Genomic DNA, 16,954 nt, shown 5'->3' with positions numbered 1-16,954 from the left:
ATGCACATATAGATTAGACATCTATTTAGCACAGCACTATTTCCAATGAAAATAAGTTACAAAATAAATAGATGACTACTGTCAGGTTTTAGTAACAGTTTAAATAATAAAGACAAGATATATTTATGTTTATAATTAGCCTTAATATTATTACTATTTTTTCATTTTTCCCCCAGAATAATAACTACTAAGGGTTATGGATATGGAACAGAATGAAGGGGAAGATTTTAGAATCTAAGAGTCCTGAGTTCAAGTTATGTTTCTACCTCTTGTTTACTATGGTTATCAACACTTTTTTTATGAAAGTGGTCAAGGGGTCATGTACCCAAATAAGTTATCCTTTTCAGTTTCTATTTTTGGTTTATAAAAATAAATACAGCTATGCAAGAGTTATAATTTTTTGTTAAGATTAAAAATTATATGTAAAGGGTCACTAGCATGATGTCTAGCCCTGGCACATTAATTAAGTAGTATCAGTCATCTTCAACTTCCCCTCAGAATAACCCAGCATGAATGACACTATTATTTAAAATTCATTCAAACTCATACTCTCATTTTGGATTCTGTAACTATTCACTATACAAATGAATTCTATTTGTTTCTACAGAAGATATAGCCCTTGAATGTCTTCTCACATTCAGGCATACATATCCATTTTCTTTTTGAATATATTAACATATTTATTCCAAGTAAATCCAAGTAAATGTGTATGAAGTTGAGCTCTTCCCTTTCACTGAGATATGTGTGCCTTATTGACATTGATACCAGATGGTCCGCTTAGACAAAAACCTGGAGGGTCTTTCAATTTTTAATAATTCCTTCTCTCCATTTTTCCTTACTGATGGCCCAGTTCAAACCACCAGCAACGATTTTTTTAGTGGAGGTGTTCTGCCTCTCTTCTCTACCTACAGCTTTTGCTGTATGTTGTTGTTGTTTAGTTGCTAAGGCAAATCTGACTCTTTGTGACTCCGTGGACTATATAGCCCACCAAGTTCCTCTTTCCATGTAGTTCTCCGGGCGAGAATACGGAGTGGGGTTGCCATTCCCTTTTCCAAGGGACCTTCCTGATCCAAGGATCAAACACGAGGCTCCTACATTGGCACTCAGATTCCTTACCATTGAGACATTGGGGAAGTCTGCCTACAGTTTCATCTCTCCTCGAATCTATCTTCTGTAGGGGCACCAGAGTGATTTTCCTGAAACCAAACTATCTCAGATGAATTTCTGTTTTAAAGCCCTTCCATTTCTTTTGCTGACTAGCTAACTCCAAGCTTCTTAAGAAAACAAATTAAATTTTCCATGATATGACCCTTAACTACTGACCCTCCTTGAATCACAGTTAATATACCAATTCGCTGACTGACTTGCAATTATCCAAAATACCAAGTTATTTCAGACCTCTCCAGCTGTATAAATAATGTGATGGGCTTTATTATTATTATGTTTTTAATGTGGTCAACCTCTGCTCATTCTCCTAAACTCATCTTGTTTAGTAGATCTTCTAAATACTGCCCTGTTATGAAAAGTACCCTCATCAATGTCCCAGAAAGCTGAGAATTTCCCTCAATCTCAACTTCACCATGGTAAATTGACTTATTTATAGTTCTACTTTCTACAATTTACTGTAATTTTTCTTTTGAACTGCAAATGACAATTACTATGTTTATTCTCTTTGTATTTTCATAAATGGCAATTATGTAGTAAATGGTGTGTTGGACTGGGTAGAAAATCTTACTGTCACAGATGCCAATATATATTTTTTTTAATTTAATAGGGACTAAGAGAGAATTGGTGTATAATTTCTGGGAAGGCAGAATTTCAAATCTAACTCTTTGGGAAACTCTAAAAAAACTGAGTTTTGTATCATATCATCTCTTATTATAATTTACTATTTTAAAACCCAAAATGACATTTGTTAAAAATCTAGGAAAAGAAACAAAAAAGATGCTTGTTTAGAACCTAGGGCATTCAGAAATTGTTTTGACTTCTGGGGGAAAGAGAAAACCAAACCACAATGATTCTTATCCTTTTGAACTAGCTCTCTAGTGGAGAAGAAGCAAGGCAGACAAATGAAATTCATTCTCTAAACAAAAATGCATATAGCGCATTTCACGGTGATAACTTCAGTGCGCCAAATAATACCAGGAAAGGGGTATAAAAGCATTGAGAGCTTGTTGTAATTGCAAACAGGTTGTTAGAAAACGATTCACAGACAAAGTGATGATTGAGTAATGACCTTGAAGGAATTAGGCCACAAAGAAATCTGAGGGTAAAACCACTGCAGGCTGAAAGGAGATGAAAGTCAAGTTCAAAGGTTTGCAAGTGACTGCAAGCCTCAGGGACAGAGGGGAGACCAGTGTGATAACTGGAGTGGACTAAGAGAAACAACACAGAATAGAAGGCCAGGCAAGTGTGAAGAGGTGACATGAGGAAGTGTTCTGTGGCTGCTACCAGGACAATCTGGGCTGGGCTCCACTGGCCCTTTTAATGATGTTGCCTTTTACACAGAGTGAGATGTGAAGACTCTAGAAATCTATGCAAAAGGAAGAGAGTGTTCTTTGTCATCAGAATCACTCAGGCTACTGTATTGAGAGAAGACTCTGAAGGGGGCTCAGGCCGAAGTCTAATTAGACTTCTCATTAGAAGAGGTTTTCAACACTACGGACTAGAGAGAACAATGGCTTAGACTGTGAGGTTACTAATGAAAGTAGTGGGATTTTTTTGTTTTCTGAATATTTTTAGGTTAGAGCTTAGATTTGTGTCTCAAGATTATATTTGGAGTTTGAAAAATAAGCATTGAGGAGGGCTCCAGAGATCCTGGCCAAAACAACTGCAAATTTGGAGATGCTTTCGACCACACTGGACAATGAAGTCACTGACATTTTGACAAATATACTGTTGAAGTGAATGCCTATCAAACAAGAACTAAACTCTTCTGGAGTGACCTGCAGGTCTATAAATAACAGTGGGAGAAAATGGAGGAGAGATCTGCCACCTGCAGATGAGAGTAGCAAGGAGTACGGGATAGTGCATCCATTCTTATGCAATGAGATTAAAAGAGAAAATATTGAGAAACAAGAGAAACAACAGTCTAGACATATCAATGAGGAAATACAGGGTCCTGTGAAATGTCTATGATTAATGATAAGAGAGATGTGAAGAGAAAAATCTCTCACGTGGTTATGCTGCAGGGAAAATAATGTCCTATTCTCTGCTCTGGAGGGGTTTTAATGGTCAATGATTTTGTTACAGTTCTGTCCAACTTCCTTGCCTTGCTATAGTTTGGGGTAGTATTTTCCTCTACAGAATTGATATCTTAAGAATTCTTAATCTTTGCAATTGATTTTGGTAAATTATACCTTCTTGAAAAACTATTTGTTTTATCCATGTTTTCAAGTTTTTGCATCTATTTAAAGCAAAGTGGTCTCTTAATGATTCTTCCAATTTCTTCTGTTTCTATGTCATTTGCCTCTCAGAATTTGTTAGGCAAAGTTCCACTTTCTCCCACTTTTCAACTTGGCTAGCTGATAGTTAACAATTTATCTATGTTTTTATTTATTTTTCAGAGGACTGAACTTGGATTTATTGGCTTTAGAGATACAACTAATTCATATTGTTGTTGAACTTATTGATTCATTTTTGTGTTCCTTTGTATTTTTATTTCATCTATGAAGTATCATAAAAACTATACAAAGCCTTCACAAAAGCTTCTCAAAAAGAGAAGCATGGATGGATTTCACTAAATAAGATACAAACAAATATAATCCAGAAGTTTATTTCAAGATTAAAACACCAAAGCCTAGTGGGATTTATACCAGGAATGAAAAATAGATATATTTGAGAACTGTATTAAGATCAGTCATCCTAGCATTAGCTCAAAAAGAAAAGTCATTATTGCTTTCCTACTTGATGGATTATTTATTTGACTTGAATAAATGACCATTCTTATTTTTAAAAAGTCAATAAAATAAAAAGATGAATGCTTTATTAACATAGTAAAATGTTTTTTAACCATAAACCAATATAATAGGGAAACATGGGAGGCCTTCCTATTTAAAATCAAGACAAACATTTTTATTGGAAGTACTATCAAGTGTAATTAAAGGGAACAAAATAAACAAAAAGAAGGACATCAAAGTATCACTACTTATAAAATATATTATTAGATAATATAAAAATATGAACTGGAAAACTATAAAAACATAAGAGAATTAAGATAGTGTGTTAAAATTAATATAGGTTAATAACTTTTGTATGTGTAAATGTCAGCTAATTAGAAGAACAAGAAAGAAAGAATCTATTTACAATAACAAAAAATGAGAAACATCTTAACAAAAAAAATGTATAGGACATTTATAAAAAAATTTTTGAAAATAAAATCTACTAAAGGACACAAAAGAAAACATGGGCAAATGAAGAGACATAAAGTTCCTAGAAAGATTCAACAATGTATTAATATTAAATTCATATTTTCTTAAAATGCCTCCTGAAATCCGGAACAAACAAGAAATAAATAAAAGGAATATCTCAGGTGGGGGAACAAATAAATATAGTTGTAATAATTGAAAGTCTTTTTACTTTGCTTTCTCTTAATGTTTCTCTCTTATATATATATGTATACATATATATGAGGTTATATTATATACAGATAATATGGATATATATAATTTAAAAATAATTATCCAGACACTGAGGGATGGCTTCAAATCCCTCAGGCATCACCTGTTGCATGTTATCTATGAGCTGTCAGTAGCAACCTCTCTTTTCACTAATATAGTGGACACAGGCCTCTGATATTTCCTAGTTCCCACTCCCCCTCCCAACAGAGAATTGCATCCTTCACATCTGTGGAATCATAGTTAATTATTTTGTGGTTTAATCTTGGCTTTATCATACTTTTTCCACAATTTGACAAAAGAAAAATATGCAGTTCCTAAGAAACTAGTCTCTCTGATTTTCTGATCTAATTTAGATGTTTATAAGATATAAGAATGCTAGCTGCGCTTCTTAAATTTAATTATGGGGTTAAACTGGAGCGATGAAAAGACTGCATTGGTTTGATATAAATTACCTTCTCTCTGCTGGAGGAGCATTATCCGCTGCTTGGACGGTGAGCGCGTAAGTCCGTCCAACCATTAATTCCACCCCTGGAGCGATGGTGATAAGCCCTGTTGTTTTATTGATGATGAAGTCTCCCTGAGCCCCAACCAGGATTTCATATGTGATCTCCCCATTTGACCCTTCGTCTGCGTCGACTGCAGTGAGCTGGAATTGAAAATCACAACATAAATCCTCTGGGACTCAACTTTTCACCATCACATCATTTTTCCCCTCCAACAAAAAAAGCTTGCTTTCAAACACACACACAGTAAGCAAAGAAAGTTCTCTCGTCAAATACACTCTTGTTTTCTTGAATTTCGGCTACTGTGTTCAAATACTGAAGCAATCTGATCTGAAAAGTTTTTTTATTGTTGTTGTTCTTGTGAGAGTGATAAAAGGCTTTGAATCTTGAAAGCTATCTTTATTTTAACTTACTAAACCAAAAAAGAAAGAAAGCCTAACAGCAAATCTAATGTCATTATAGGATTTTTTTTTTTTTTATCTCATCACCTGCTTTTAACACATAAATACACATTACTAAGGACTGCTGCTGTTCCTGCTACTAAGTCACTTCAGTCATGTGCAACTGACTGTCTGAGACCCCATAGACAGCAGCCCACCAGGCTCCTCTGTCCACGGGGTGTCAGGCAAGAATACTGGAGTGGGTTGCCATTTCCTTCTCCTTACTAAGGAGAGAGGCCTGGAAAAAATGAAATGGCTGAAGTTAGACTTTATTGCTACCATCCTTCCTTTTGCTCTGATTTTTTTCTTGTCATATTGTTTTCCTTCCCATCTTCCAGAGACTCTCTTGTCCTGGAATCGTTTTTATTTACACATGGCTCTAAGAAAGATTCTGATAAGCTTGTTCACATTGACTTATAAAGACTGATAAGGTTTAGAGTATTACCTTTTGAAAAGCAAACAAACGCATCTCCAATTGCAGAATATCTAATTAGAAAATCAGAATATCAAGCGCAATAATTTTTTTTTTCTTTTTGGAGAAAAAGGATTCAATTCAGAGTCCCTAAAATAATACCACATGAACATTTGTAAGGCTAATTTGGACATATTTATAATCATTTTGGAACAAATGGCATCCAGCAGTTAAAGACTACTTTGAATCATTATATATGAAAAGAGAAAACCATTATTAACTTTACAAACCAAAATTAATGTAATCATGATTTAATATGTTAAATAAGGCTCCTTGACTTCCTGATAAGTATCAATTCACTTAAGGGAATCAAATGTAAGATTCTATTGGGAAATCTTATACATTTTACAGTCACAGAATTTATTGTTTTCATCCTTTGACAGATGAAGAAAGAAAAAGTGGCCTCGGTTTACACCTAAGAGGAAAATATGTTTTTACTATTAATAAAGAAAACACACAGAGTTGTAATAAATGTTGTAGGAAAAAAATTCCTTATTTACAGACATTTTTTTATGTATCTCTAATCCATGAGTTTCATGTCTTTAAAGTAGCAGTTCTTGGTCATTCACAGACTCCTTTCAGTGGCTATTGGACATTCTGGTGCACTTTCTTAGACAAAATGTGAGTATACACAATTACCTTGAAATAAATTCAATTTCAGGAACACTGTGTTAATTAATGGCCATTTCAAAGTATCATGTTAACCATTTTAATGAAATGTAAACAAAATTCTTTACCCATCACATCATGCTTAAGAGGGTATACTGGGCAGTCTATTTCTATTTTTATTATCCTTCCACTACATTTAGAATGATTTGGGGCATGAAAATAGCAGCAACAAAAATAATTGAGAAGAAAAAAAGGAAATTTGAAACAGGGGTATAAATTCAGCTAAGTCTGAGAGTGGGTATTTGGGAGTGAACAGATGTTGTTGCCAGAAGGAAAGGCTTTCCATGAAATGATTCTGGGACGTATATGAGAATGACAGACAAAGTCCTAAAGGCAAAGAGAAGGAAGCAATTTGTAGAAACAGTCAGAATGAATGATATATATTTATGGAGAATTATTCATGCCAGACAAGCTCATTTTCTTTTGTGTGTGGATAAAATTAGAAAATTAGAGGACAGGGGTAGCAGAGGAGATATCAATTTTGATTATAGTAAATCACTTAACACAATGTCTCAGGAAATCTTAATTAAAATTTAGCTCAAATTGGATTCAATATTAACATTCTTCCTGGGACTTAAATTGGCTAAAGGAATTTAATGATAAATGGCAATGAATCAAGTTAAGAAATGTTGAGGAATGTGCTTTAGGGATACAGGTATTATGGTTGCTCTTATTTAACATTTTCATAAATAATATTGGAAGACAGGATAAGCTCAATGATAATTAAATTGAAAATGGCATCCATCTGGGAGGTGCTATAAATACCAAACAGTACTACAAAGCATAGGTGATACAAACAATCCTCAAACTGCACAGCCAGCCAATCACAGATGAGATAATACATTCAGGGACTACAACTAGCATCACAGAAACCATTAGCAAGTCGGAAGTTTAATAAATAAGCTAAAAATGAATTCAACATTTGTTATCTGAGTAACTTAAAACAAATTTTCAGTCTTTCAGCAGTAAGTAATAAAATAGTTGGTCAAGAATTCACATAATTATGTCCCTAGACATGGAAACAAAAATATTTTAAAGGAATTATTAGTGGTTCAAGATTAGAAAAGAGAGCTGAGACACTGACTCTGAGAACCTGAAAATGATAGCATTTCATAAAAAAAAAATCCTGAAACTAAACTGTGGTGGAGATTAACAAATCAATGATCTTGTGATCAGTGGTCTAGGAAAGTGGTTTCCAACCTTTTTGGCATCAGGGACTGGTTTCATGAAAGACAATTTTTCCACAAACCAGAAGGAAAGACGGATGGTTTCAAAATGTTTCAAGTGCATTCCATTTATTGTGTACTTTATTTCTATTATTATTTCATCAGCTCCACCTCAGATCATCGGGCATTAGATCTCGGAGATTGGGGACCCTGGTCTAGGATATTAAAGGTATATGAAGCCCATTCCTAATTTAGTGGGAAAATCTACCTCCTAAACAAAAATGGGTTAGTTTACATGGGGAAAGCAAAATGTCACTCACATGTTATCAGATGAAAGTAAACTAAAATATGTGACTTTTAACTGTTTTATCAAAATGTAATGATATCTAAATGGTAAGGAAAACTAAATTGTTTAATATATTTCTTTTCTCTAATGTATTACAGTCCTTTTCAGGAAGTTTAACCCTACCCTGACAAAATTCCTTCCTTTCAGTATTCCAATATATACATATTACAAATATCCTTGTCCTCAGACACTGTAACATCCCACAAAAAAAAAAAAAAAAAAAGGATTTGCCTATTAAGGACCCTGAGATTAAGAAAATAAATAGCACTCTCACAGAGGCCAAACATGATGAAAAAGGCAAATAGAAGCAAGATGATGAAGGTTTTATGGGTGATAATAAAAAGTTTGAGAATCATTGTGTGACTCAAGTAAATAATGACAAGATTAATATATATCTGATATTGAATATATAGAGTAGTTCCTGAATTCTTTTCTCTCTCTCTCTTTTTTTTTCCTCTGTTTGTTTTGAGGGCACGAAAAACCAGGGAGAATGATGCAGTTTTAGATAAAGGTTTTAAGGGAATGGCATTAAATTATCTTAATGGCTCCCATTTATAATAAAAATTATAATAGAACTGTGATGGACTCTAAAACATGGACAGAAACATTCCATACCTGATACATAAAATAAAATATTTTTTTAATGTTTTTACTAAGAGTGTAAATAATAATCAAATAATAAAGAATAAAGCTACACTACTTTCTTTGGTACATGTAGGCTACATTTATACCATAGTCTTCTGCTGTTATAAAAAGGTTTTTTTTTTTTAATTTACACAGACATAAATTTGGCATTCTTAATAATAAAAAGTGCTCTGGAAACCTCACCAGAAGTTTTGTTCAATGTTTTTTTGTTTGTTTCCTATTGCTAAGGGAAATATTGTATTAGTAAGGTATTTCTCTGTATTGTAACTTTATAGTTAAAACTTTCAAATTTCACTTAGAGAATGTAAGGTGTGAGAAGTTTGCTGTGGTGAGGATTTTCTTAAGAAATATTCACTGAGGAGAGTTTCCAGAATCTCAGTTATTATCTGAGGCTAGGTTTGTTTTGATTTTTGGCTAAATTAGAAAAGAGATTTCACTCTTTCTAGACATTCACTTGTATTTGCTAGTGTGTCATCCTCATTCTTTTTATTTTGTATTTTGCATTTAATAAGCTAGATTTGTTCCATTTCTTTCTTGGTCTGTTTGTGAAAATATAAGAAGCACACATTTCTTATTGTTCAGTTGCTAAGTTGTGTGTGACTCTTGGCGACCCCATGAACTGCAGCATGCCAGGCTTCCCTGCCACTCACTGTTTCCCAGAGTTTGCTCAAATTATATCCTTTGAGTAAGTGATGCCATCTAACCATCTTATTATTTGTTGCCCTCTTCTCTTCTGGCCCTCAATCTTTCCGAGCATCAGGGTCTTTTTTAATGAGCCTGCTCTTCACATCAGAGGTCTAAGTTTCAGAGCTTAGGCTTCAGCATCAGTCCTTTCAATGAATATTCAGGGTTGCTTTCCTTTAGGATTGACTGGTTTGATCTCCTTTAGTTCAAGGGACTCTCAAGAGTCTTCTCCAGTAACACAGTTCAAAAGAATGAATTCCTCAGCGCTCAGCTTTCTTTATGATCCCACTCTCACATCCATACATGACTATTGGAAAAACCATAGCTTTGCCTAGACAAACCCTTGTTAGCAAGGTAGTGTCTCTGCTTTTTAATATTCTGTCTATGTTGGTATTAGCTTTTCTTCCAAGGAGCATGTATCTTTTAATTTCATGGCTGGAGTCACTATCTGCAGTGATTTTGGAGTCCAAGAAAATAAAGTCTCTTACTGTTTCCGTGTTTTCCCATCTCTTTGCCATGAAGTGATGGGCCTGGATACCATGATATTAACTTTTTGAATGTTTAGTTTTAAACCAGCTTTCTTGCTCTCCTTTTTCACTTTCATCAAGAGGCCCTTTAGTTTCTCTTCACCATAAGGGTGGTGTCCTCTGCATATCTGAGGTTAATGATACTCCTCCCTGAAATCTTGACTCCAGCTTGTGCTTCATCCAACCTGGCATTTCTCATGATGTACTCTGCATATAAGTTACATAAGCAGGGTGACAATATACAGCCTTGACGTACTCCTTTCTCAATTTGGAACCAGTCCATTGGTCCATGTCTGGTTCTAACTGTTGCATCTTGACCTGAATACAGGTTTCTCAGGAGGCAGGTAAGGTGGTCTGGTGTTCCCCTCTCTTTAAGAATTTTCCAAGTTTGAGGTGGTCCACACAGTCAGAGGCTTTAGTATAGTCAATGAAGCAGGGGTAGTTGTTTTCTGGAATTCTCTAGCTTTTTCTATGATCCAGCAGATGTTGGCAATTTGATCTCTGGTTCCTCTGCCTTTTCTAAATCCAGCTTGAACATCTGGAAGTTCTTGGTTCACATTCTGTTGAAACCTAGCTTGGAGAATTTTGAGCATTATTTTGCTAGCCTGTGAAATGTGTGCAATTGTGCAGTAGTTTGAAAGTTCTTTGATATGCCTTTCTTTGGGATTGGAAGGGAAACTGAATCTTTTCCAGTCTTGTGGCCACTGCTGAGTTTTGCAAATCTGCTGGTATATTGAGTGCAGTACACTTGACTTCAGCTTCCAGGATGTCTGGCTCTAGGTGAGTTATCACACCATTGTGATTATCTGGGTCATTAAGATCTTTTTTGTATAGTTCTGTGTATTTTTGCCCCCTCTTCTTAGTATCTTCTGCTTCTGTCAGATTCATACCGATTCTGTCCTTTATTGTATCCATCTTTGCATGAAATGTTCCCTTGGTATCTCTGATTTTCTTGAAGAGATCTCTAGCCTTTCCCATCCTATATTGTTTTCCTCTATTTCTTTGCATTGGTCACTTAGGAAGGTTTTCCAATCTCTCCTTGCTATTCTTTGGAACTCTGCATTCAGATGGATATATCTTTCCTTTTCTTCTTTGCCTTTTACTTCTCTTCTTTTCTCAGCTATTTGTAAGACCTCCTCAGATAACCATTTTCCCTTTTTGCATTTCTTTTTCTTGGGGATGGTTTTGATCACCATCTCCTGTACAGTGTTAGGAACCTCTGTCCAAAGATCTTTAGGAACTCTGTCTATCAGATCTAATCCCTTTAATCTACTTGTCACTTACACTGTATAACCATAAGGGATTTGATTTATCTGGTCTCATCATTACTATCTGATTAAAATTGCTTTACTAAAATGCAAATAATTGGAGTTAGGAGGCAGGATTTCTGGTTCCAATGATGTAAGTAAATCAGATAGTTTGTTTTCCCCAAAAGGTAAGTAAAAATCTAAGCAAAAGTGTCAAGAAACATTTAGGGCTCTAAAGATTCATGAAAGCAGACAAATCAGGAATAAAATTCATGAAGAATTGCTGTAACTTTAGGTAGGTAAAGCAGGAGCTAGTGACCTTGTTATTTTAGTGGCACCTTATCATCCTTATCATTCTCAATCCCAAATATAGTGGGCATATGGGTGTTACAAGGATGGGACTCGCCATGAAAAGCAGCAGATGTTCTTCAAGAGGTGCCATAGTAAATTTGATGTAGAGTTAATAAAAGAATCACTTTAGTGAGAATTGAGTGAGGAACAGCCTAAGGTCTGTCAGTGCAAGTTGTGATCCCAGTTGGTAAGCTGAGAGCAAGCCATAAATTTAGAAGAAATAAACAGAAAATGAGAGTCCAACAGAAAGGCTGGATAAGCTTTCCACACATCTCTGACACTACTTGTGTGCATAGAGAAGACACGAAAAGGCCTCAAGGAATGCAAATGCCAAAGAAAATCCTGAGAACAGCATGAACTTTCAATGCTCTCCCGAACAACCTCGACTCAGATCAACTGGCAAAGGTGAAGGCTTTACAGGACTTTTGAGAAAGGGTTATGGGAGATAACACTTTGTGTGTGTTGCAGAGAATTCTTAGGCAAAACAGAGTGTATCTCTAGAATGAGACTTTTTCTAAATATTGAGAGCAAATTAATTAAGGGGATAAATTCAATGAATATTTGGTAAACCTGCACTGTGTGGAAGTCACTGTGCCAATCATGGGTGGTTACAGATCACTAAAAGAAATTTATGGTTCAGTAGAATAGAAAGAGATGTAAAAGCTAACTTTAATGCAAGGTACAATAAAATGCATTGCAGATACATTTGCCTGATGGATATATGGAAGCAGATGGAAAGAACAATGAATTTTCTGACTTGCTATGAAAATAAAGACTTTATCTAAAAAATAACATTTGAATGATGTGTAAAAAATAATGGAAAGGGTATAATTTGGATTAAACCTTAAAACCTGAGAGAGATGTCAGTAAGCATAGAATGGGAAGGGTATCCTATGCTGGAGTTAAACAAAACAAGCCCTCTGTATAATATCAAAGTTGGTTACATGCAGAGACATGTGGTGAAACAAAAGAACTTGAAGTATTTCACAGCTGTTCTTGACTGCATGTGTGGAGATTAGGCTCTTCCTTCAGTAGTATAGGATCTGTTCTGACTCATGTCTGTGTTTTAGAATAATCATTGTATCAGTGTTGTGGGGAATCTGCAGAAATAGGGTTGTCAATCAGAGTCTACTGTAGCAACCTAATTTATGGCAATGTACAGGCATGGAAAAGGAAATAGTGACAGATATATACATTTTGAAATAGCAATTTTAGAAACCAGACAATCATCTCTATGTATGCAGGTGAAGGAGGAAGAAAATAAATGTGATTGTGGTTGCTGATCTGAAGCCTATGTAATCCAAGATTAAATGGGCTCTGCAAAGTATAATTGCCTCAAAAGATGACAGGTTATGTATATTTGACTTTCTTACTGTAGACACACAGGCATGAAACCAAAAGATACTTGCTCCTTGGAAGAAAAGCTATGATAAACCTGGACAGCATATTAAAAAGCCGAGGCATTACTTTGCTGACAAAGATCCATATAGTCAAAGCTATGGCTTTGACTGGAAAATCCATATAGTCAAAGCTATGGCTTTTCCACTAATCATCTATGGGTGTGAGAGTTGGACCATAAAGAAGGTTGATGCCCTTGAAGAACTGATGCTTTTGAACTGTGGTGCTGGAGAATACTCTTGAGAGTCCCTTGAGATTCAGGGAGATCGAACCAATCAATCCTAAAGGAAACCAACCCTGAATATTCACTGGAAGGACTGACACTAAAACTGAAGCTCCACTACTTTGGCCACCTGATGCCAAGAACTGACTCATTGGAAAAGACCCTAATGCTAGGGCAGATTGAGGGCAGGAAGAGAAGGGAGTGATAGAGGATGAGATAGTTGGGTGGCATTATTGACTGTATGGAAATGAGTTTGAGCAAACTCAGGGAGATAGTGATGGGCAAGAAACCCTTGCATGCTGCAGTTCATTGGGTTGCAAGGAACTGTACATGACTTGAAAGAAAGTGAAAGTGAAAGTCTCTCAGTCATGTCCAGCTCTTTGCAACCCCATGACCTTTACAGTCCATGGAATTCTCTAGGCCAGAATACTGGAGTGGCCTTTCTCTTCTCCAGGGGATTGCCCCATCCCTGGGATTGAACCAAGGTCTCCCACATTGCAGGTGGATTCTTTGCCACCTGAGCCACAGTGGAAAACCAAAAATTATGGAGTGGGTAGCCTATCCCTTCCTCAGTGGATATTTCTGATTTAGGAATCAAGCCAGGGTCTCCTGCCGTGCAGGTGGATTCTTTACCAACTGAGCTATCAGGGAAGCCAGTACATGACTTAGTGACTGAATAACAGCAACATGTATATTTTAGTCTGTATGTGTGTCCATGTTTCTGTATTGGAAGAAGGATAATATATTGTCAGTTTATCTTGGAATATGTTAAATTTCTGCTGCCTGTCAAAAGTCTACCTTGCCTTGTCCAAAAATCTGGGTTAACATAAGTACCTGAGCTTCTCATAGAAATAATGACTGAAAACTTGGGAATAGGCAAAAGAGAGGAAAGTTATATATTGATTTTTGCAAATGTTAATACTGAAAGACTGAGGATTGAATAAGAAGCCAGCAAGAAAATCCCTCAGTTACCAGAGAACTAGGATGAGAATCAGAAGTTTCCTGTAAGAGAGTAAAGAGTTTTACATAGTTAAGAACTGAGTAATACAAACTATTTTATTTATATACTATTAGAGATACATACTATTAGAGATAGATGAATTAGATTTATGATTTTGTATGATTTTAGTAGTATGATGTGAGTGAAGGTTGGATTTATAACTATGCATTAATTATGCATAAATAAATAAATAATACATTATCTAAATTGATCAATTAATCCAGATGTCTAAATATATCAGAGCTGGAAATTCAGAGTTTTATAGTAGACTTATCTGGTGGCTCAGTGGTAAAGAACTAGCCTGTCAATGCAGGACATGCAAGTTTGATCCCTGGATCAGAAAGAATCACTTGGAGAAAGAAATGGCAACCCATTGCAGTATTCTTGCCTGGAAAATTCCAAGGACAGAGGAGCCTGGCGGGCTACAGTCCAAGGGGTCACAAAGAATCAGACAGGACTAAGTGACTAAACAACAGCAGAAATAGTAGCATGAAGTCTTATCTGGGAAAACTGTTTGTAGACTAGGACATGGGAGGTTTATAGCCCAAAGGGAATAATCAGTAGAGAGGAAGAGATTATTGTAGTAAAACACAATAGAAAGAAATGGAATAATTAGTTGAGTGCTGGTAAAGGTGAGGGAAAGGATGGGCTTTAAAGCAGTGAAGAGTAAGAAACATGACAGAAGCAAGGAAGAACTGAAGAAAAAGAAAATAAGTGGGGTGAGAATCAAAGGACTCAGCTACCTACAGGATTCCATCTTAATACATTTAGACTCCATTTTTCAAAGGGTATAAAATATTGTTAAATTCTCAGGCAGTTTTTCTCAAGATTGCCTGCATATTACAGCTGCTTTGTTTTATTAGATAAGATCTCTCTGAGTGACTCTACTATGTGTTGCAATATCATTCAAATAAAAATATCTCAGGGTGTAGTCCAGGCATCAGTATTTTTAAAAGTTTCTCAGGTAAACTTCTAATACTCAGATAGGATTAAAAACTCATTGATTGAAGAGAACTGTAAAAGTCTAGGAATAACATCTTTGAAGTACAGACTTGATAGCTAACTACAGAAATTAAAATCTATATCTTATATATCCAACTCTGTATCTCTAATACAGAGCAATTGGCTTTTCAAAAAAACTAGCAATGTGTGAAATGAAACTTTAAGACAAGAGAGTGTGATATCAATTAGCGTTAACCTGGAAGATTTAATTGATGGTTGACAAAATTGTCTTTTGTCGACATAAAATATACTCCCTGACCTAAAGAAAGAATCATACTCCCTCATGCTGGTAATTTCTCTCTAAACATAACATGTGCTCGTAATCTGATTATACTGCCAGTTGTGAAAGATGCAGCTGCTGTTTTGTGGCAGTGCTCCTGTAAGTGTATTTTATGAACTGTACATGTCAGAATCACCCTGCTCCTTTTTACAGTGATCAAGCATAATAGATATAAAGTCAGAAAACTAGTTTATAATTGAGAACTTGAAATAAGAACCTAGATAATACATTTTTATGACTGATCCATGCATGTGAACAAGAATAGCTACCTTATAATAAGAAGACAGTGGACTCAAATAATTATGTATTTATATCAGGCCAAGATAGTTTCATGTCTACACTGAAAATGATCTGATTATAATACTTAAAAATCTGTTCCCCAAGGCCCTCTTTGCTAGACAATTGTGTCCTTTATTTCTAATATTTTCCCTCTTTTGGACAACAGATTACTAACCAAGTGAAGTGAAATTTGTTCAGTCGTGTCTGACTCTTTGTGACCTCATGGACTACAGAGTCCAAGGAATTCTCTAGGCCAGAACACTGGAGTGGGTAGCCTTTCCCTTCTCCAGGGGATCTTCCCAACACAGGGATCAAACCCAGGTCTCCCGCATTGCAGGGCAGATTCTTTACCAGCTGAGCCACAGGGGAAGCCCAAGAATACTGGAGTGGGTAGCCTATCCCTTCTCCAGCAGATCTTCCCAACCCAGGAATTGAACTGCGATCTCCTGCATTGCAGGTGGATTACCAAAGAGGAAACTAATCAATCTTCTGTTGAGTTACTTAGGAACGGGAGGGTTATAGAAGGGTTAGTGGTGAATGGAGTTTAAAAAAAAAAAAAAAAAAAAAAAAAACATTTTATGACCCTTAAAAGGTAGTTGTAAATCACAATTCTGAATTATTTTACTCCATTTTAAACTTTTTCTCTCAATGGGAAATCTATTTTTTTTTTTATTTCTAGACCCTTGGAGGATGTATTATAGCCACACCACTCTTTTTACAATACCCTGAACTATACCTTGAGATATTTCATTTAAATAATATGGCAATACATAGTAGAGTCACCCAGAGAGACCTTATTTAATAAAACAAAGCAGCTCTAATATGCATGCCAGGAATAACATTAAAATATTAATTAAAAAGCTTCATTTTTTGGCATTTAAATAAATTAAAAATTAGAAGCATGTAGACACAAATAACAATCTATGTTCAAATAGATTTTCAAAGGGAAATATATAAAATATGAATTTTAGGCAGGGCAAATGTGTTTTAAAAAGAGATACATAAGGGAAATTAATTTTTGTAGTCTGCAAATGCCAGAAGTAAGCTTTTGATCCCCCAGGGCAAACAATTTTGAGATACGGTTCCATCACATAATTGCTATC

The 16,954-nt window shown here is 35.4% G+C and overlaps 1 protein-coding gene across 7 annotated transcripts in view; it reads right to left on the bottom strand.

The window, feature by feature from the left end:
• The window catches only part of PCDH15 (protocadherin related 15), a 1,725,758-nt gene that overhangs the window by 310,545 nt on the left and 1,398,259 nt on the right, over nucleotides 1-16,954 (bottom strand). For all 7 annotated transcript variants that reach the window (XM_070470562.1, XM_070470566.1, XM_070470561.1 and 4 more), the window contains one exon: nucleotides 5,072-5,265. In XM_070470562.1, coding sequence (XP_070326663.1) covers nucleotides 5,072-5,265 — 194 coding nt within the window. The remainder of the gene's footprint in view (nucleotides 1-5,071; nucleotides 5,266-16,954) is intronic.

The sequence above is a fragment of the Odocoileus virginianus genome, chromosome 7, assembly GCF_023699985.2.
Source record: "Odocoileus virginianus isolate 20LAN1187 ecotype Illinois chromosome 7, Ovbor_1.2, whole genome shotgun sequence".
NCBI lineage: Eukaryota > Metazoa > Chordata > Mammalia > Artiodactyla > Cervidae > Odocoileus > Odocoileus virginianus.
This window is presented reverse-complemented; position numbering and strand designations above follow the sequence as displayed.